Source organism: Schistocerca nitens, chromosome 1 (assembly GCF_023898315.1).
Source record: "Schistocerca nitens isolate TAMUIC-IGC-003100 chromosome 1, iqSchNite1.1, whole genome shotgun sequence".
Lineage (NCBI taxonomy): Eukaryota > Metazoa > Arthropoda > Insecta > Orthoptera > Acrididae > Schistocerca > Schistocerca nitens.
Genome location: NC_064614.1, coordinates 569,895,502 through 569,918,565, shown reverse-complemented (window position 1 = coordinate 569,918,565; position 23,064 = coordinate 569,895,502). Strand labels below are relative to the sequence as shown.

Below are 23,064 nucleotides of genomic sequence, written 5' to 3'. Positions count from 1 at the left end.
GTCTGGAGAGAACAGACTATATTAACGAGGCCTTGTGTCCTCCAGTTAAGTTCACATACATTAATAACAATTTTCCAATCAAAGATCAATATGCACCAAAATTCACTGGAAGCACTATTTATGAGTAATCGCTTTCACAACGGAGTGTTGAAGAACTAGCGACCCAGAGGGATATTGAATAAAATATGCTTCTGCGACTCAGTATTTTATAATTGAAACGCAAGGATAGTTCTGATACTGCTTAGCACCAAAAACATCCTAAATTCTTCACTACTATGAAAATGTCACAAGCAATAGCAACCAGCAAGTCATCTGCGATTATTTACCATAACAGTGCATACACGCACAGTGAGAAAATAAGCGTAGCCCCGTTTACTAGTATCTACGTGTGAGATGACGTTACGACACGACATAAGTTTTGTTTCCCTGATCTAATTACGTTTAGTTACTGCCAAAATCAAAAGTATAGAGCATCAATTAAAGTTACCGTACTTCATCCGCGACTGTTCATAGTTATTCTTCTTACCCATTAGAGTAAGCCAACGAAAACTAATACTGTCGTAGACGTTGAACTGCCATCATCTAAACGGCTGTCCTCAGTCAACATTCGAGGCACCCTGCTATGAAGAAAGGCATGTTGCCCTTTAGTCGAGTATGACGTCAGATGGATCACTTTTACGAAGATACATAATATAGTTACTTTGATGCTCCACAATTTTATCTGACGCGTAGACTCACTAGGAACTATTCTTGTAATAATTTTACGACCTTTCTGTGTATCAAAACATAATTTTACTGAAGGATTACTTTCTCTCTCCCACCCTCAACGGCTGTGGAACGAGTAAATCCAGCTCTCTTCCCATAAAAATTGAGTCGTCCGTTTTAGTTCGGCGAAATTATTGCTGCAGCAAGCTTCCAGAACCGTCGAGACGCCTCGGCTTCGTCCTTCCACGGGCCATCGCTACCGCCCACCTGGATGACTTGTGTCTTCAGAGGGTGCGTCTCGCCCACCAGTGGTAGAAAACGACTGCTGCGCCCTTTGCAAAATACTGATGCACTGCTCAATTAAAACTCGCATAATTCGTGATCTAAGCGTCATATTTAGATGCAGTCTTCATAATCAATCGCATGGTCCAGTAAGCACTCGTCACTGTGCATGACTTTCTCCTGTTCACTGCCTCCACTCAGGGGTCACTACCTTGAAGGCATGCCGGACACGGGCCGAAACACTTCGAACGCATTTCCTCTGAGGCCAGTCATTCTGCACTATTCGAACTCACCCCATATGCTGATAATGCGCTCACTGACGTCGAAAAGGAGTTTTAGCATTTGATTTCAATATTATTGGACATTATAGGCGTAACTTGGCCCTATGCGGTTCTGTTGGACCAGCGTCTACGCCCGCTGACTGCATTGGAAACACATTATTAAACATATCTTAAAAGATCTCGTCTGAGTGAAACGGACCTCATGCCGTTAGTCAGCCAGAACATGATTCGGACAGTTTTTTTCTCTACTGCGTCAAATGCTTTAAACACACAGTTGTTGAAAGCAATTTTTAGTGTATCATTTATGTATAAGTGGCTAACGAAAACCGTCTCACATTCTGATGTGGATCGTCGGACTTGAGTTCCACGTGGCTTGAGATACATTGGCTGGACCGACCAATATATGCTACTCACGTCACGCGCACGGGTTAATATGCAATGTGAACGCTTTTTGAATGTTGTGAGAACTGGACGAAGCATCACAAAGCAGCGCAACCGTTAAAGCATCAACTTTATATCATTTCAAGTACGTCAATGCTAATTTAATTTTACTAGAGTTCATCTGTCGATCTGCTGGATGATGGCTTCAATCTGACCAAGGTGATGTCTCTCAGTGCATCCATTTGAGTTCGCGTTCGATTTCGACAGGAAGCCGAAAACAACAGAAAGGAAAAAGCAGTATTTCCATTTGACATGTCGAGTAAAATGGCCGTTCGCATTCTAGTGACGACGAATGCGTGATCATGTTTTCTTTCTCCATTCGGCCCAGCGGCTCCAGCCTTGGAACGCAGAAGAGCAACAGAACGCCGAGAAATACGACACAAAATCATGCCAAAACAGTCGTTGACAGAGTGATAAGTCTTGAAACGTTTCCATTAAGATAAATTAAGTGCTGGAGTTAATCGTCTTGGCACCAGACAGTCTGCGGCTCTGAATCCTGATTTATACATCGACAGCAATTACGTAAGCATCTCATGCCATTCGAACGTACTCAGCAGAGACCGTTAGACTGCAGAGCGGGCGTTCGGCGAGCGCCAGATAAAGCGAGCGGCCTGGACTGGCTTCAGTGTTGTGCGTGACGGCGAGGTTATCGTGCGCCCGCGTACCCAACAGATGGTCCTCGCGAATGTGCTCCTCTTGTGTACGGCGCGACGGCTCTTCCTGCGACAAAAGCCACTCTGCGACGGTGACTCCAGCACCGCTGGCGATGCTCCCTGAAGGTAAGCTGCGATCTGAACTGGCGACTGCGTTTTGAACGGTGGTAGGAAAAGTGTACATTGTTGTTTAATCAAACGCCTCGTTTACTCCCTGTATTAAATGAAACTGCGAATATTGCCTTGTCTCCGTCCTGAACAACAAGCAAATGTAAAATCAGAATTTTTCTTCCTTTTGTCACTCATTCCGCACACGAGTAATGACTCTGTAGTGGAAACGCTGAAGTAGTATTTTAAAGGAAAGGATTCAATTCCTCTTCAGATTATCCCAATTTAATTTCACTGCTTCCATGAAATAGGTAAGACTGCCGTTTCCAATGGCACAACAATCTCTTTCTTCCAGCACTCTTCTTAGACTGAACTGTATTCGTCTTTATTTTCGCATGTGTGTCTCTGTATCGCATAAGGTGACTGCTACATTGTTTGGTTCACGTTGTCTGCTAATACGTGTGCGTCATATTTTAACACAGAAGTGAAAAGGACAAAAACGTGCGGCGTCTTACCAGAACAAGTCAACTGCCGCAGTAACTGGTGGAATAACAGGTGGGTGTACTCTACTATCAGGGACATATCTGCTGCATACCTCCACATGGTGCTGGCTAACACCACTGTAACCTGTTATATCTTACCTGCTTTACGTTGTCTATATTACTACTCTATAATTCACAGTTAAGTGCCTGGAAGAAGGTTCATTCGAACCCAACTGCAGTAGCGTTCCGTCTCTAAAGGACTAGATGTCGACAGAGTGCTAATCTCGCACCTATATTTCTTTCAGTACTTTACGCCTAATGAACAGGACACTGTATAAGTATATCGCTCGTGACGTGACCGTCAAACTAGCCAGAATGGTCGGGAAGATCGTCAAATGGATCTGCACGTAGAGAGGATATCATTCTCAGCTCTTTCGCTTTGTTTAACTTTTTAATTCGACATAATTTAAATTACAGAGTATATACGCAGTTCAGTACAAAACAAGGGCTGACTCAAATGGTTCAAATGGCTCTGAGCACCATGGGACTTAACATCTGTGGTCATCAGTCCCCCAGAACTTAGAGCTACTTAAACCTAACTAACCTAAGGACATCACACACATCCATGCCCGAGGCAGGATTCGAACCTGCGACCGTAGCAGTCGCGCGGTTCCGAACTGCGCGCCTAGAACCGCTAGACCACCGCGGCCGGCGGGCTGACTCAAATCAACGTCTTAGTATAAGAGAAATGTATTATCTATGGCATCATATATGTAGATTGAAATATTACACGAGAGCACCAGGGTAAAATAAACCACTATCCACAAACACAGCTTTGATCATATGTGTCAACTCCCTCAGTTTAGTCTCGAATTTTCAACTTACGAGCGATGTACTAGGCAAGCTGGAAATGGGGCGCAGGGAGTCTCAGGAACATTTGGGAGGGGATTCCAACTTACAGCATTTGCTTATCAACCAAGGGAAACCTCCCGTAAATCTTTGTCGTAGCGGGGGAACAGAAATTAGTTTCAGTTTAATTTTGGGATGATATGATCCCAAAAATCTTATAAGCCAAGTGTATGTGAAATAGTATTTGTTTATGTATATGTTACCGTGAATGACCGAAATTGGAGAATGTCGACTTTCACCGGTGAATGTCAACAGATACCAAATACGTCGGTGAAAGATCGAATATTTCATTACATTGTTGTACATGCGGACGCTCTCCGGTGTGTGTCGACAATCACAGATATGCTCTGGTGGAGGTCCAAAACAGAAGAGTCAAAAAACAAGCTACTGGCTCTCTCCCACCAAATCCTTTGTTCTGCTTGGAGTCAATCAGCTTGTCAGTCTTATGCAAGCTTTGATAACACGAGCAACGTTTTCTTAATTTTTTTCCGATATCCTGATTTATACTAAATGGATGCTGCTGTTAATCGTGATCTTTTTCATGAAAAGTTAAACGTATGGCCGCGAAAGAAAATCTTCTACTGCAAGCAACAAAGATGTTACGAACCTCACAAAAACAATTTCCTCCTGCTCAAATTGGTGATAATGTACGAATAAAAGTCCCTGATGTCGACCGTGGTCGTATAGATAGCCGAAATGTGTTAGCGGTTCTTGTTGGAATAGAAGACTCCGACTTCTATAAATTGGCAAATAAAAATGGTACCCTCAAGCAGCTTTACACACGTAATCAGTTCGTAGTTTGTAAAGAAAAGTTAATTTCCATAGATGAGATTTCTTTTCAAGAAATGTCGCTGAAAGAAGCAACTGCAGCTAATTCGAGAAGAGGGGGACAAAGCTATACACGCTGTCATTGCAAAAGGAAGTGTTCCACAAATAAATGCAATTCTAAAAGCAAGGGACCCTTGTCCAATTCAAAGTGTCATCATAGTTTAAGTTGTTGCAATAAATAAGTTGTGAAACACATAAGTAAGTAATTTTTTTGTAACTATTATTTTCTTTTCTCGTGTAGAATGTACTGTGTATTTTAAGTTCTTGGTCATTCCTTTCAGAAAGAGGGGTGAAAAAGTTACGTCACACTTGTGACGTTTTATAGCGACTGAATTACGGAGAAGAAAATATAAATCTCCAACATGTTCAACATTCACCATTAGTGCATGGTGAATGTCAACATTTACCGGTGTAAGTCAAAAACAAGGGTATTTAGCAAATATTTCGGACATACACTAAGCGACTATGTGAATGTTGACATTCACCGGTGAAAGTCGACATTGTACAGATTTCGGTGTTTCACTGTAACATATACACTTATACAAAACAAAGGCGATAAGGTCCTCGACATGTGCTGTGTAGATGGTTCGCTTTTAGTCGCAGTTAAGCAATCGACAGTGACTGAAAGTCGATTGTCGATATCGATATATTCTGATTGTAGCTTACTACAGGCAAAGTGTTGCCACATGGGATGAGGAGCTTCAGTAAGAGGGGGTGTGTCATCCGCCTTCGTAAGTCAAGGAACTCCACGACGGGATTACGGAGTGGTTGGGGAACGGAGACCACCCCAACACCATGCCTCCTCCTCTTTGGTAGTAAGTTCTTAATTTTTGCTCTTTGTGACTGTCCCCGTGCTCTACAAAGGAAACAACCAGTCTCTTTTAAATGTACGGGTAAAAAAGCGAATTTCTGCCGATTATTTCACAGTAGAGTCCCAGAAAAATGAAGTGTGGTATCATTTAATCTGACCTTATATTAGTTCGTAACTTAATGTTCTGCTATCGCTGACATTTTTGAACTTGATGTGCCAGTCATGTTCGGTGTAGGAATCGGGCACCACGCAGGTGATTTCCCCTACGTAATTTTCGCAGTAATTACATTGTTCACTCAACGCATCATCGTTTTAATTTTCGGTAGACACACGAGCCTAATTCAATATTTGCCTATCTAGCTCCCTCCCTTGCTTGATGTAGCGTCGCAGAAAAGAAGGATTGCTGCGGCTCTTTTTTTTCTTCTTTTTTTTCGGTTGACTGATTGTGATTCACTCTTCTTTCACTCTATGACGCAACTCTTATTTCGCATTGTTTATATTCTTTCTTATTAGCACAGCATTTAAATATTTCATTTCAGCTTTCAAGTTTTGGTAATCTGATATTGTCTGAGCTCTTTATATTAACGACCATAGGACTGAATTCTTTTGGGCGGAGTGGTGGACTCGGCGTTCAGTTGGACGAAGATCTGGATGTGTCGGCTCCATAAACACGGAATAGTACAGCTGGCCGTTCGATAGAAACTCTCACGTCACCAGTCATTTGAATCGATGCTTCTGAATGAGGAATGGTTGTCACTACAGGGGCAAGTCACGTGTTGGTACCTGTAAACTATTCAGACTGCATTACTTTTCTGTTGATGTGTTGTTCTAAACACTCCATATAAGCAGCCCCACGCAAGTTGCATCCTTCATAAACATTGTTCAGAGACAGTAAAGATCCAAAATGATACATTTCAGCTTACAACATTAATATTTTCTTTCCCCATTTTTTTTAGTTTTTGTAAGTCCATCAACTCAAAAGATCGATGCAAGTCATTGGTTCGTGCTGTAATCGAACTGCAAATAGAATTACGCAAAAAAGTGAATTAGTGAATTCTGAGGAGACGGTAGCATTAATCATTACAGCCTTTCTCAATTACATTTTCTAGGGTTTCAATAATGCGATTAGGCGTGAAATAGAAGCCATTGTAAAAATCGCATGGAACTTTGGACAGTTGTATTGGTCAGTGTCTTCAGTGTGCTTCTCGATCGCTTCAACGTCGCTCTTTTCAGTTCAGAGCGCTAAGTGATCACATAGAAGTGCTTAAAACGACAGTGTCTTCCGCCAAGTATGTGGATCTGGTGACAGATTTCGCCTGAAGCTATGCAGTCCACATAACATAAATGTCATGCATTTCTTTCTTCAAGACAATTTTGAGCTGCATTCTGCAGGGGCAATGAAGACGCTCCTGCAGCGTTTTCGATGGTAAGTGTTTGATCACCCACAATGCAGCCCTTAATTGGCTCCCTCTGTTGTTCGTCTCTGCTGACATGAATCGCTGACAACGAAGACAACATTTTGGCACAAACAACGAAAGGCAGACGAGCGTAGAGAATTGGTGAAAAGCACAGGCGTTTGCTTTCTGTGACGAGGTACTGGCAAGTTTGTACAACGCCACGACAAATAGCTAAGTCACAGCGGCGGCTATCTAGAGAGGTTGCTGGAAGGTGTTGCTATCTGTTGCACATAAAAATTGTTTGATTTTCACTATGGTTTTCATTTCGCGACCGGTCGGACCTTACTTTCCGAACAGCCCTTGTAACTTGACAGAAATGTTGGAGTATGCATATACTCGAGTAGAAGTTTTGGATTTTTTAAGCTCTGAGCCAATGTTTGCATAGAATATGATTAACAGGGTCTGTCTTCTAGCAAAACACTGTTATAAGTTTGTGTTTACCTAAATTTCACCACAGTTGTGGAATTCTCAGAGGACTTTAAGTCGCGTTCTTTTTAGATTACACTTCTGTCAACCTACTTCCGCCATCCTCTTTGGGTGTATATTTATGTTCCCTTTAGGGCACATTTCGGTTTTTTCGAACAGTCTACCTGTTTCAGCCATAAATCTATAATTACTGAAGCTTGCCGTTGAGGACATAATGAACTTATTCTATGCCTTGTGAAATGAGATTTTTCAGCTTCGTAATCAATCTCATTGTACTTTCTTTATCTTGGCAGCGTTTTCCTCGTGTTCGTCTAGTTTTCCATTGAAGTAGATTGTAAACTGTGTTACCAGAAGAGTAACAAAGTACTCCAGCCGTCGCAGGCAGAACGAAGTAGTGTAGTAAGATACTGAACTCTGAATAAGGAAGGTCAGGCTTCAAATCTTCTACCTGCCGCCCTGATTTAAGCTTTCCGTCGTTTCCCTGTCTCTCTTTAGGCAAAAGCCGGAATAGTTCATCTAGAAGGACAGAGTTAACCTTATTCTCCACCTTCGTCCATCGAAGCTATTGTTTCAACTCTATTCGTATCACTGTCGACGCGACATTAAACTTAAACGTCACTTTCCTCTCTACTTTCTTTCTCCAACTTCCCATTCTACGCCTCACTTAATAGGATAACTGGTCCCATTATGCGTGCTTCTTCATTTTCAATCATGCATGTAACGTAGCTGATTTAACTGTCAGTACAGCTGTCAAGTAACGTCTTTTTGAAATAAACTTTCATAATTCGACAACTTCGGCAAAAGTTTAACACCTACTATAGCTCCAAGAATATCAAAGGAGCAACTTTACACAGTAGTGTGACAGCACCTGAGACGCCGATGTCACACGGATATCAAGACCACTGGATATAACCTGAAGATGGCAGTCACTCCGAAACAGGTCTATAGTAATAAATAATATAATCGAATACAGTACCGTCTTTGTCTCATAGCCTAATACATAATGTTCTTTCTGGTTTACTATCACAAATATATTGCAGTTGCGTTTGTTATGGGAAAAGCTCAGATAATTAATGCGAGCTCCCTTCTCTGGTTTATGAACGATGAAAGAAGTGCAAAATTTGCACGTTGTCATCCAGTGTAAGAATTCCAAGAAATCTTTTAGGTTACCATCATCCGGAGTAGTGTGTATTAAGTTTCGAGCTCTGTGTTAGTTCATTTGAATGAATGAGAAAACCATATAAAGAAGGAGTGAAATATGAAGCTTTGATACGGAAATTATCACTAGATTTCAGATACCTTGTTAACATTGAGAATGTTTCTCAATGAAGGTTAAGTCGATATTTTCTCCGAGGAGCAGCAGTATTCGAGTCTTGAAGTGATATGCGTCTATGTTTTAGATTTACGGTCTCTGTCATGCGATATCCCTGCGTGGTGAAGGACATATCAGCCCATATTCTGCTTCACGTACACTGTTAGTGTTTACACGCATTTTGGGAATGAAGCAGTGTTATCTAATTGAACTAATTCTGGAAGAGTAAAATACGGTAGATTGTTATAAAGTGTTAAACTGTGAGCATGAAACTTAGTAATGAAGTCAGCCCTCCTCTATGTATCCACCCTTCAACGCGACGTAGAGTTCACAACGATGGATGACGCAGCGAAGATCTTGGTTGCAGTAATCTGTATTCTGTATGTTCAGGAAAATCACCATGTCGTCATTCTGGAAATGTCTGACACGCAATAACCTCTTCATCCGAGGAAAGAGAGAGAAGTCACTGGGTAACAGATCTGGAGAATATGGGGAAGCAGCCGAGAGTGAAGCAAAATTCAAAAGCTCAATGAGGAAATATGCCTGACTATGTACCGAGCTGAGGCATCTTTATATGTCCATCCTTGTAACAGTCTGTTACAAGGACTTCGGCTGTCCAGTAAGAAAAGACAATTATAACACCTGCAGCCGTCTCTTTTTTATTTAATTTATTTACGCATCCTGTTTCAGTGCTTCATTACACCATATTCAGGCCCCTTGCCCAACGTAAATTGGGAGGAACCCAATCTCGTGTGCAATCATAACAGGAGCCAATATTAAATTATCGGTGTCCGTAGATCTCGGGTCTACAGGACACTGTTCCTTCGCTCATCAACCAACGACGGTAGGGAAAACATTCCTGACAGTCGTTAGTTGATGAATGAAGGTATAGTCCTGTTGACCAGGGATCTATGGACACGGGTAATTTACTATTGGTTCCTGTTATGACTGCACACGAGACTGGGTTCCTCCCAATTTACGTGATCAAGGGGCCTGAAGATGCTGTAATGGAACAACGAAACTGGCTGCGTAAATAAATTAAATCTTGAGGAGACGACTTCAGGCGTTTTGATTTTCATTTAGAACTGAAGCATTGTTGTGGAGCACAAACGCCTCCTTGGACTGTTGCACTCAACATTTCGTCTTGATAACCTCCCATAAACATGTCAGTAGATTTCGGTAGTACGCTTGTGTGACGATTTGTCTCTCCGAGTATAGTCTGATGGAAGCAGACCATGGCAGTCCCAAAAATACTCAGCGACACCTTACCGGATCAAGTGTTGCGTCCTCGCTTTTATCAATGATCATGACGCCACGTGTTTCCACTGATTGCATTGCCCCTTTGTTTGGGGGCCATAGTAATACCATCAGACGACTGAAAATGTCATCTGGACTGTCCCTGCACAACTGCAAGATTTCCACCTCTGTATCAGTTGGGTGGGCTTTCTGAATGGGTGTGAACAGTCGCGGAACCCAGTGGGTGGCAATCTCTGTCATATTCAAAATGTGCTGCAAGATGTTGAAAACTGATGCCTGACTGATTTTCACTTCTCTCAGTATCACCCCGATTGTGATTTGTCGGCCTTCGAGGACCAGAACCTCCCTTTCTCCTAGATTTCCCGGCTTTTCACAGAGAGTTGGTCTGGCACTTCGTACTGTGTCATTCAGGCTCGCTCCACCACAATAGAAGCCTGTGTGCAAAAACTAACTAATCATACGATGGTGCATTGTTGCTGTAAACACACAGCATATCAGCATGGATTATTACCGCGTAGTTCTCCTTGAAGTGCAAAAATCGAATTACCGCTCAGTTCACTAGTGGGTTAGCCGTTTGTTTTTGGTTCCACTAGAGATGTGCTACGTTACTGTAGCGCGGGGATTTCATTTGCATCCCAGTATTTCAGACAAATACGTGCAAACAAACAAATAATTGATTGCTGGTAAGTAACTCTATTTGCGTGACTACCCCTCGCGTAGTCTAAGAGCTTTAAAATAAACGACTGTGCTCGATTAAAGTGACAGGAAATTAACTTTTATTCATATTCACTTAAGCTTTAGCTTCAGAATCACTATTGCGCCATCACTTTGTTGCCATTTACGGTTGCAAACCACCCCTCTGTTCTGTGATATCCCACAGCTGGTCCAGCTGTGCTATCGGTGTACCGAAACCCCTGACCTGTGCTCAGTGACACCTACACTGCTGGAGGAAACAAAACACAGCTGATGGATGCCATCACTATCTTTGGACTGCAGAACGTTCTATGTCATAATAAACTATCTGGTGTCAGCGCACGACCCCAATTAGCGAGAGAGGAGAAAGAAGAAAAATAATGAGACGCAAATCACCAGTCGCTGGGTGCAACCGTCCTTGGGTGGCGTTACGTAGGGTGGCTCAGGTCGAGCATATTTCTTCACTCCGCACTACACGGTAAACTAGTACCACGTGGGAAGACAAGCAAGCAAACTGAGGCTATAAGGAATCTACCACCATGATTCTTATAAATCCGACAGCAACTCCAACCGTACAGCGAATATGACCTTTTTAGCAACATGTTATTAAGTCCTTATCTCCTTCCGTGAGCTTAGTTTCTAAGCATATTAACGAGCAGGCATTCGACCAGTTATAAATTCAGGGGGTATGCGGCGGATAGGGGGAATCCACCCCAGAAATTAGAAATTCCCCCTCCCCGCTGAGAAATTCATATCTATTAGTATATAGCATTAAAAGTCAAAATAATAATGTGTGAATTTAAATTATCTTCTAGGCTGGTGTAATGTAATAACTAACAATCTTGTATTGTTTTGACAAATTTCATCTGTGCCGGCAGCTGCTGTTTACGAAGCAATGGACAAGTCGTGATAACTCTGGATATGCAGATACAGGCGAAAAGGATCTATCTAAAGACAAAGATTGCCGCCTGTTACGAGCAACAACAATAATACGCTTCCATCGTTGTAATAAATTTCAGTTTCTAATAAGCAGCTCTTTTAACGGTTAGTCACTAAATAGCTTACTATGGAAGGATGATATGATTATGAGACAGGCGTGCAGTCTTCGTCAATTCGTCGTATTAAAAAAAAATGTGTAAGTGCCGAAAAACAATGTCGAATCAACAAAATTTATTTGCTTTCTTTTCTGATAAAAGCGTATTGCAGAAGACATAGTTGGGTGTGAGTCTATTGAATGAAATGCTAGTGCATGAGAGGTGGATTGCTTTCTGGGTCTTCTGTTACTCTTTCTCAGTCTTCGTCGTAAAATGTACTGTTTCTGGCCCATCATTAAAACGTCATCCTAAACAAAGCGTCGAACGCGAAATTAAGTACCAGCTTCAACTGGTTATACTTTGACCGTGATCGGGCAACAGATCGGGAGGGGCTTTTTTGCGAATTGCTTGAAATGCATTTAAAAAAGCTACTGAAAGCATGGGAAAACTATGAAAACATGCAGATTCCGTTGCACTTGAGATCTGGAAATTACAGGCACTAGACACTCCAATTCATGCGCAGATAATTAAACAAAATGAAACTGAAAAAGTGTAAATCACCAAGCAGTCTTCTTTAATTCGAAGTGTGTGTATCCTCATTAAGGAAGAAATCCCGCCGGTCGGAGGGGCCGAGCGGTTCTAGGCGCTTCAAATGGTTCAAATGGCTCTGACAATGGAATCTACCCATCGCACCCCCCTCAGATTTAGTTATAAGTTGGCACAATGGATAGGCCTTGAAAAACTGAACACAGATTAATCGAGAAAACAGGAAGAAGCTGTGTGGAACTATGGAAAAAATAAGCAAAATATATAAACTGAGTAGTCCATGTGGAAGATAGACAATATCATGGACAGTGTGAGCTCAGAAGCGCCCTGGTCCCGTGGTTAGCATGAGCAGCTGCGGATCGAGAGGTCCTTGGTTCAAGTCTTCCCTCGAGTGATAACTTTAATTTTTTATTTTCATACAATTATTATCTGTCCGCCATCACTTTTTTGGGAGTGATTATCACATCCACAAGAAAACCTATATCGGGCAAGGTAGAAGAATCTTTTTACCCATTCGCCAAGTGTACAAGTTAGGTGGGTCGACAACATATTCCTGTCATGTGACGCACATGCCGTCACCAGTGTCGTATAGAATATATCAGACGTGTTTTCCTGTGGAGGAATCGGTTGACCTATGACCTTGCGATCAAATGTTTTCGGTTCCCATTGGAGAGGCATGTCCTTTCGTCTACTAATCGCACGGTTTTGCGGTGCGGTCGCAAAACACATACACTAAACTTATTACAGTGAACAGAGATGTCCGTGAACGGACGGACAGGTCATAACTTCTCGAAAATAAAGAAAGTAAACTTTTCACTCGAGGGAAGACTTGAACCAAGGACCTCTCATCCCGCAGCTGCTCACGCTAATCACGGGACCACGGCCCTCTTGAGCCTACACTATCCTTGATGTTGCCTAGCTTGCGCATGGACTACTCAGTTTGTATATTTTGCTTATTTTTTTCATAGTTCCACACAACTTCTCCCTGTTTTCTGCTGTGGTCATCAGTCGCCTAGAACTTAGAACTACTTAAACCTAACTAATCTAAGGACATCACACACATCCATGCCCGAGGCAGGATTCGAACCTGCGACCGTAGCGGCCGTGCGGTTCCAGACTGAAGTGCCTGAGCGGTTCTAGGCGCGTGGCCGAGCGGTTCTAGGCACTTCAGTGTGGAACCGCGCGACCGATACGGTCGCAGGTTCGAATCCTGCCTCGGGCATGGGTGTGTGTGATGTCCTTAGGTTAGTTAGGTTTAAGTAGTTCTAAGTTCTAGGGAACTGATGACCTCAGATGTTAAGTCCCATAGTGCTCAGAGCCATTTGAAGAAATCCCCCACACAACAAAATATGAATTTCTAATTCGTAAGATTGTACTAAGAAGCGACATTAATCTTGAAAAGTGGGTTAAATTCCAGAGGTAAATGCCCACATATGGTAGCAAAGACACTGCTTGAGAATTATTAAGTTGCATTGCTGAGGCACTAGACAACCAAGATGAAACGATTCTCCCTGATAAATACTTTTCCTTAATGACAGATGAATCTGCAGGTTCTTATAACCAAAGCGAATTGCCTTTGCTAGTTCGTAATGTGGCGCCAGCTTCGTCTTATGAAGAGAAGGGACGATTTTTATGTGTGGTTGAATTGAAGGCTACGACAGCTGAATCTGTACTTATAGCAACTGATAATGAACTAAAGAATCGAAAACTTTCTGATAACAAATTAGCAAAGTGCTCTTTCGATGGTGCTGCTAATTTTAGTGGTTCTGTCACTGGGATCGGCGCTCGGCTATTATCAGCACAAAAAAAAAGAAAGAAAGAAAGGTTCAAATGGCTCTGAGCACTATGGGACTTAACTGCTGAGGTCATCAGTTCCCTAGAATGTAGAACTACTTAAACCTAACTAACCTAAGGATTCGAACCTGCGACCGTAGCGGTCACGCGGTTCTAGAACCGCTCGGCTACCCCGGCCGGCTATTATCAGCAAAAAGGCGGCTTCAATTGCCATACATCCACTGCAGAGCACGTGTTTTGTGAACTGCTGCCACCAACTATAAGAGCAAACATCCTATAATAAAACACACATTACATATTGTTAAGGACATTTATAAACTGGTTCATGCTTCTCCTAAACGAAAAAACATTTTTGGAAAAACTCAGTGTGATTAAAAAAAAAAAAGAACCTTTTTAAAAGTACCCAAAGCTGGTGACATCCGTTGGTTGAGTACCTATTGCACAGTGCATGATTATGATGGCATGTGAACATATACACATGGCCGGTGCGGATTTAGCAAGTTTGGAAGGAAGAATCTTGTTAGAAGTTATGAGTTCCAGCTTCATTGTAGGTTATTGACGATACATTGAATGCCGTCTCAGACTTAGGTAAAGTTTTACAACAACAATCACTCGGAATTTCACAATTCCTTGTACTTTTTTCTGGAACACTGAACTGCGAAGCGACTGCGATGAAAATCGTGCGGAAAATGAAACACAAAACAAAATTAAGAAACTACAAGTGGATGCAACACAAGTTAAAAGTGTGCTATACACGGACGACTAGAAGTAAATGAAACACAAAACAAAATTAAGAAACTACAAGTGGATGCAACACAAGTTAAAAGTGTGCTATTCACGGACGACTAGAAGTAAAATATCAAAAATTTAAGGAAATTTGTGAAAAATTTAATTAATGAACTTGAGCAACCGTTCAATGAGAAGGCTATGAAAGTGATAGAACTACGTACATATTTTGGAAGTTTTAAAATATTTCAAGAATTTAATGACAATGATTCTAAAGAATTGTAAATGATGTCAGGACTTAAAAACGTTGATGCTGTTATTGCAGACTATTTCTGTTGATGCTCGTAAGAAATCAGAAGATTCGTCTTCTGATGGTATTTCTTTTATCTTAAGTGCACACATCGGCTTTGAAGCACTAACGACATTCTCCGAATGTTATGTATGCTGTTGATTCCCATTTCCTCTGCTGGCATAGAAAAGTCATTCAGCACAATGAATAAGGTGATGACAAAGTTAAGACATTGGATCAGAAGGTGACTAGCAACCTAGAGAAACTTTCTCTGGTGATGTCATAAACAAATATGTTGTAAAAAAGCCTCGACTGTAAATATTAGTTATTGCAGGCAATCGTATTATTTTATTGATTCTCATAATGTTTTTCTTTAAGATAAGTAACTAACTTAGGTTATGCCTACTTATTACTTGCACATAATTTGATTAATCACCGGAGATGAAGTGAAACATTTAAATATTAATCCGTTGCCATTTTTTTAGTATTCCATCATTAGCATTTGGATTTTGTAATATTCCCTCTCAGCCAGGCTCAATATCCTCCCCCCCCCCCTCCCTCCCCTCCCTGGAGGAAAGCGGCTGTGTTCATCATGGCATTCGACACACGATTCTGCCAAACTTTAAATGGAATTTTTAAAGGTAAAAGCATTGTTCCTGATTACAAGATCGTTCTGTGCAATAGTTCAGTATTCTCCGCCGCGCCTGATGGAGCGAGAACGTGACTTTGTTGAAGGCGGTCCCTCTGTCTGACGGAAAGTTGGTTTTCATATTTTCGCTAGTGCTTCAGAAGAGTATACTATATGGCGGCACCTGAATCTACCAAATTACTTTCGTATCGGCCACAACAAAAGACCGAGAGAGAGAGGGAATGGTGCACATCACTAAGTGTCGCTAACGTTGACTTTAAATATCCGACACTAGGTTTTGCTTTAATTTCATTATTCATAGCTTTTTACCTTATGCATACTTTCAGGGAATATCAAAAAACCCTTTCTCGAAGAAAATACACTTGTTATCCAAATAATATTAGAAACAATATGTCTAGACGCTGATACAAAGGAAGAAAAGTCGTACAAATGTAATGAAATTTATGTAATACTATAATGGATTAATTAAAGCAATACACAAATACTTTCAAGCTCCACATGCCTGAAATTACGATGTATGAAAAGAGGATTCAAGTTGCTAGCAATATTTCTAAAGATAGTTTGTTGTTCACCGATGTGTTGTGGCGCGAGAAATGTACTGAGAGAAAACCGACGAGCCGTCTTTTGTAAAACCAAATAGTCTTTAGTCACCATTTCACGAATTGCGAAGACATAATGTCGAAAATAATAAATGAATTACACTGCAGATGTATTCAAATGTGGGAGGTACGTAAGCGTGTCGTCACATTTAGGTTATTAGAGGCACAGTGGGCTGGACAAGAATGAGAAGATGACAGCGGTGTCTTTGTTGGTGAGGTTGTCCCCTATTCGCCTGAACTGATCTGGGGTAACCACGAGAAAGCTGAATCAGGAAGTTAGGACTGGGATTCGAGCCCTATTCATATCAAATACGACTCTAGAGCCTTATCAGTGCTCCTTGGTATACCACGTACGAATATTTCGTAATAGAGGCAGAGTAATTGTCTCGTGCGAGACATTTCATCTGTTTGGGGAACTCATATTTCATTAGCTTTTTAAGCACTTTACTTGTATTTTTATAAATGTTTGGAATGTAGAACATTGCAACGTCTTTATCAAAAGGAAATTTGTGTCGTGTAACTAATTATGCACTCTATTTTCAGGATGCCACCGAGTCTTCTAAGCATCTGGAAGAAGATATTGTGTAAGTACCTAATTATCTTCCTAAAACCTATGATAGTTTAGTATCAACTAGCAACAGTAAAGGACAATCTTAATATCTACTGTGGTAAAGTTCAAAGGTAGGCTATTCGTCAGGAGGAAGTAACGTTAATGAAACGAGAAATAATTGGACATGATTTATAACGTTCGTACAGTAATAACTTTTATTTGTAACGAATGAGGAGGAAGGAAGAAGAGGAATAATTGAAAATCTTTAACATCTAGTCGACAATGACGTCAATTTAGTTGAGATCAAGTCATTTGGAGAAAGAGGCCAATATCGTTGACGTCAATGTGTTATAGACTTGTGTAACACATTTTATGCTGAAGCATGAAGACTTTCTCCGCTCATGGGCTGGGTGATGTGTTGTTTTCATCATCATTTCATCCTCATCACCGGCACACAAGTAGCCCAATGTGGCGTCGACTGAAAAAGACTTGCACTCGGCGGCCGAACTTTGCCGGATGGGGCATCTGGCCAGCAATGCCATACGATCATTTCATTTCATTTCATTGTAACAGGAAAACTTCTATCACGTAAAAAAGGAAAGAAAAAAGTATGATGAAACAAGGTACCCGAACTTTTGGCATTAATTAAGGAGTAGGCCCATCTACCTTCTCTCCTTGCTCCACTGACAAGTTTTTGCCAGAAAATGGTTCCCTTCCAACTGCCGCCATTCAGATTAGACCTAAATTTCAGAGAAATGGTCTGGAATCTTGCAAAGAATAAGGTCCCTGGTAGTAAAACGACAAATATCTCGTTCTCAAACCCGAAAGAAATGGCTGCTGATTTTGCTGCTAGTAGTTAGGCCTGACCAGAGTCAATTACGCTGCTTTTATAAACAAACAGCTTTTCATTCGGCCTCACAAGGCTTAATAGACCTCTCTTCAGACATTTCAACCAGAGAAAATTTGAGGTGGCCACTAGGAATAGAATCCGAGAGCCACAAACGCTAACCACAATAACCACTAAACCACGCAGTTAGTATGTTATGTTGCTGTAATGTTAGTTTTCACCGTTGTAAGATAAAAGACTGAAAGTCAGTGAATCACATCAAAAAACTGTGTGATGACTAGTGGAGGCACCGAGCGAGGTGGCGCAGTGGCTAGCACACTGGACTCGCATTCGGGAGGACGACGGTTCAATCCCGCGTCCAGCCATCTTGATTTAGGTTTTCCGTGATTTCCCCAAATCATTCCAGGCAAATGCCGGGATGGTTCCTTTTAAAGGGCACGGCCGACTTCCTTCCCCTTCCTTCCCTAATTCGATGACCTCGCTGTCTGGTCTCCTCCCCCAAAATAACCCCAACTAGTGGAGGCAAGGCACTCTCATTGACTAGGGACCTGAAACTGTAATAAAATCAGTCGCCTTTGCTTCGATGGGTAGGAGTCGACAGTGTCATCCGTGACTGAAACGGTAGAAAATCAACACGGACAGCCGTGAAAAACAGTGACAACACAGGTTCAGATGGTTCAAATGGCTCTGAGCACTATGAGACTTGACATCTGAGGTCATCAGTCCCCTAGAACTTAGAACTACTTAAACCTAACTAACCTAAGGACACCAAACACACCAATGCCCGAGGCAGGATTCGAACCTGCGACCGTAGCGGTCGCTCGGTGCCAGATTGAAGCGCCTAGAACCGCTCGGTCACAGTGGCCGGCGACAGCACAGGCGAGGCAGTGTTACAGATACTGTCAGCAAAGTTTCGCGAGCAGCAGAGATGAGACATTACTGTACGTTCTGTTTCTGTTCTTGTTCTAAATGGACACTTCATTCAGTGGTAAGTAAAGGCGTGTAGTGTGTGACAGGGCCCCTGCACAGGATACTGGAGTGTACGTTATTCCTACCTCTCCTCCCTGCTTTTCAGACGTATACATGACTGTGTCGCCACTTCGCCTTGCCGAGTATAACAGCCATACACATAATACGGATACACATCAGACACTTCATAACAGGTTGAGGGAAGGTAGTGGCAGACCACTTCTACTTGGACATTGCCCTGAATGGCAATGAGGAATTCCTGAGTCTGCCCGTCAAGCTCATTTCATGAATAATAGAGCTGACCTTATACCCGAGACCACGGAAGCTGATGGCGCAGTTGAGTTTAGTGGAGCACAGTGAAGGCGGTCGGGTGCCGCCAAGTTGCAGCAACGCGACGCGTGTCCGAGTTGTGACATTCTTCAGGTCGTGAGCGCTGCTGGGTGAGCCCATTCATTTCTCAGCAACTTCGGCGCTGTCTCACGCAAAGCCTGGTAATAACCCGAATCATAGATGCCCAGATTGTTCGCTCATGACGAAGTTATGTACAAAACTTTATCCTTCCTGAGTTTATCATCCAGAAATTTTGAACGAATTACAATCGGATAAAATGTTGGCCGCGCATAGTGAATGGCGGCTTGTTTTGAAAACTGCATGAATGTACGGCACTGCATTACAGAGAAGCATATATAATCGATAGGCAAAGAATGTAGCGGCTTTTGTGTTCACAAGTAGTGATATACTGTCAGGTTCAGTCCGGTTGAATAAATATTTAAGCTTAACTTTACGAAATGAAGTGGGATTGAACGAATCCACGAGGTCAGTCGCAAGAAGGATAATCGGGCAGCTTGAGTTTATTGGAAGAAATCTGAGAAATAATAATGTGTCTGAAAAATAGATCGCATTCAAGATACTTGTGTGAGACAAACTTTCTTACTGTCCGAGTGTTTCGAATTCGCACCATGTCATGTTAAAGAAATTCTAAGATAAATCGCTACATTTGTAACCCACTGGTTTATTCAGAACAAAAGTACTTGATGGCGTTTAGCGATCTTACACGGTAATGTTCAGAAGAAAAACAATGATGTTTATACGAAACACTTTGGCATAGTTTTCTGAATCTACTACCCGGAACAGGCAGTAAAACGATACTACAACGTCTATTGCTTATCTTATATAGGGCCGTAAGAACAAAATACGAGGTGAGGTGGTCTACAAGTAGCCTTCTTTGGTGCGTGGAACGGAAATGGGGATTGCTAATAACAGTACTGAGTACTCATCACCCTACAGTGCAGAACAGTTTGCTGCGTTCATGTGAAAGTGCAGATGCAGACGCTCTAGCAATGACTGTATAAAAAAACCAGAAGAGAAAAACATTGACGCAAACGTTAGAAGCAATAGTGACATCAAACAATGATTTAAATTATTAAAGCGTCATTTTTATGTCATTTTTGATGGTTAAAAAGATAAACACTTGCAAAAGACCATTAGGAACAGACGTTTATATGGATGATAGAGATGGATCATCATTAGGAGTCCACCTTCTTTGTCCTGTGTGTGTGTGTGTGTGTGTGTATGTGTGTGTGTGTGTGTGTGTGTGTGTGTGTGTGTGTGTGTGTGTGTGTGTGCCTTTGTACGTGGAGATAGGGGAGGAAAGACGGGGACAGCGTAACTGCAGAATCGTTGGAGAAATTTCAGACTTCGTGAACATCCAACTTACTACCTGAAAAGAGCCTGAAACTGTGGGCGAGAGGGTGCTGATATCTAAAATTGATCGAAAACAACAGATGTTATGCAGAAAATACGCTTTTATCGCTAAACTGGCTGGTGACAGTCCAAGTTTAGTTGAACAGAACCATTCTATAAGACGCCTGCTTAAAAAGAACATTGTAGAGTAGAATGGTTTGTGAGGTGAAGCGGTAAATTGTACATTTTTGCCGCAGGCAGTCTTCATGTTCCGACAGCCGTGGCATCTGTAGAGAGCACGCAAGCACCGCGCTATCGCAGCAGCGAACAGACGCGCCGCTGGCTCTGCATTTTACTGTAAGCGTCCTCCTTCAGTTGAACTACTTACGCCTTCCGCTATGCATTCCTCCTGAAGCTGTCTGTATTGGCGGAATTTTAGCAGATCGTAACATTTCAGACGCCGAGTCAGTGTGATACCAATACTCAGTTACCCCCCACTAGTAAAAACAGTGCTCGATCAGTCGAGATATTTTGATAAATGTTGGGAAGAGCGGCTGGGTTGGGTTTGCTTGGAATAAAACCGAAAGAGAGGCGCGTTGCACTTGCATAGCCAAAATTAGAATTAGACAGGAACAGAATTTCTAGTAAATGTGGTTCAATGACAATGAACAGCCTAAGAAACTGGTACACCTCCCTAATATCGCGTGAGGGCCCCGTGCGCACGCAGAAGTGCCACAACACGACGTGACATGGACACGATTAATGTCTGAAGTAATACTGTAGATCATGAATACTGCAGGACTGTCCATAAATCCGTAAGAGTACGAAGGGGTGGAGATGTTGCAAAGCATCCCAGATATGCTCAATAACGTTCATGTCTGGGGAGTTTGGTGGCCAGTGGAAGTGTTTAAACTCAGAAAAGTGCTCTGGAGCCACTTTGTAGCAATTCTGGACGTATTCCGTCGGAATGCACAATAGACATGAATGGATACAGGTGATCAGACAGGATGCTTACATATGTGTCCCTGTCAGAGTCGTATCTAGATGTATCAGGAGTCCCATATCACTCCAACTGTACCGCCCCACAGCATTACAGAGCCTCCGCCAGCTTGAACAATCCCCTGCTGACTGCAGCGTTCATGGATTCACTAGGTTGTCTCCATACCCGTATACGTCCATCCACTCGATACAATTTCAAACGACACTCGTCCGACCAGGCAACATGTTTCTAGTATCAATAGTCCTATGTCGGTGTTGACGGGCCCAGGCGAGACATAAAGCTTTGTGCCGTGCAGTCATCAAGGGTTCACGAGTGTGTCTTCGGCTCCGAAAGCCCATATCGACGATGATTCGTTGGATGCTTCGCACGTTGACCCTTGTTAATATGCCAGAACTGAAATCTGCAGCAATTTTCCGAAGTGTTGCACTTATGTCACATTGAACTATTCTCTTCAATCGTCTTTTGTTCTGTTCTTGCAGGATCTTTTTCCGGACGCAGCGATGTCGGAGATTTGTTGTTTTACCGGATTCTTGATATTCGCGGTACACTCGTGAAATGGTCGTATGGGAAAATCCCCACTTCATCGCTACCTCGGAGATGTGTGTCCCATCGCTCGTACGCCGACTATAATATAACGTTAAAATTCACTTAAATCTTGATACTCCGCCATTGTAGCAGCAGTAACCGATCTAACTACTGCGCCAGGCACTTGTCTCATAAAGGCGTTGCCGACCGCAGCGCCGCATTCTGCCTTTTTACATATCTCTGTATTTGCATATACACCCCTATACCAATTTCTTTGCGCTTCAGTGAGTCTGCAATGTTATTTGACATAATCTGTATCGAAGAGTTGACAGAAGCTGAGGAAGAAACCGACGCTAAACTGGCTCAAGGTGTAATTACGTCACAAGAATTCGCATTAAAACTATAGGAAGCGTTCAAAGAGATTACGCGCAAGGCCGCCTATGAACCATTACAACCAGAGACGATCGGTACCTCTCGCTCAAACCTAATCAGAGTGAAAGGCAGTATGCAGGTTTGCTATAGCAAGTCACTTGGAGCAGTACGACGCACAGTATATAGTTGTAGTCTTTGCGAGGATGATCCCTATGTATGATGACACGCGGAGTGTGTTACATTAACGAACTGCAGGGTCCAAAGACTGAAGACAGGTAACTATATTACAAGGGAATACAATAAACAGAGCTGGTTTTTGGTTCCTAATGAGCTTCTGTTTAGACTTGGTCAACTGACCAATAGCACCTGGACTGAATGTGAACTCTGCTGCACTAGACAACACATTTACTTGCTTTATGTCCCGATGTCGTGGAGGTAGATATTGTGGGCAGAAATCGACGTTTGGGGACTAAAGGATCTCATCGTGATCCTTAAGTGTTCTTTACTGGCTCGAAGGTATGGTAACGCTATCTTCTCTCCTTTAGGCTTTCTATGTAAATTATTTACGCGTGATTATCACCAGTTTGTGCATGACTATACTCAACAGAGGTCGACATGCTGTGTCATTGTCAGTATGCCACGTGAAGATCATCGCTTATTCTGAAGCATCATAGTTCAAACCCGTTTCTGGCCACCGTGGTGAAGGTTTTTATCGATTTAATCGTATCACTACAGGTGGATGCCACAACGATTTGATCAATAAGGTCACAGCCGATTTTTCTACTTCTTCTATCCCAGCTGAGTTTGTGACAAAATTGTAATGATCCTGACGTCGA

At 42.3% G+C, this 23,064-nt stretch overlaps 1 protein-coding gene across 1 annotated transcript in view; it reads left to right on the top strand.

The window, feature by feature from the left end:
* The window catches only part of LOC126254906 (protein unc-13 homolog 4B-like), a 142,262-nt gene that overhangs the window by 35,208 nt on the left and 83,990 nt on the right, over nt 1-23,064 (top strand). Inside the window, exon 2 of the mRNA XM_049955348.1 lies at nt 16,826-16,866. Coding sequence (XP_049811305.1) covers nt 16,827-16,866 — 40 coding nt within the window. The 5' untranslated portion in view covers nt 16,826. The remainder of the gene's footprint in view (nt 1-16,825; nt 16,867-23,064) is intronic.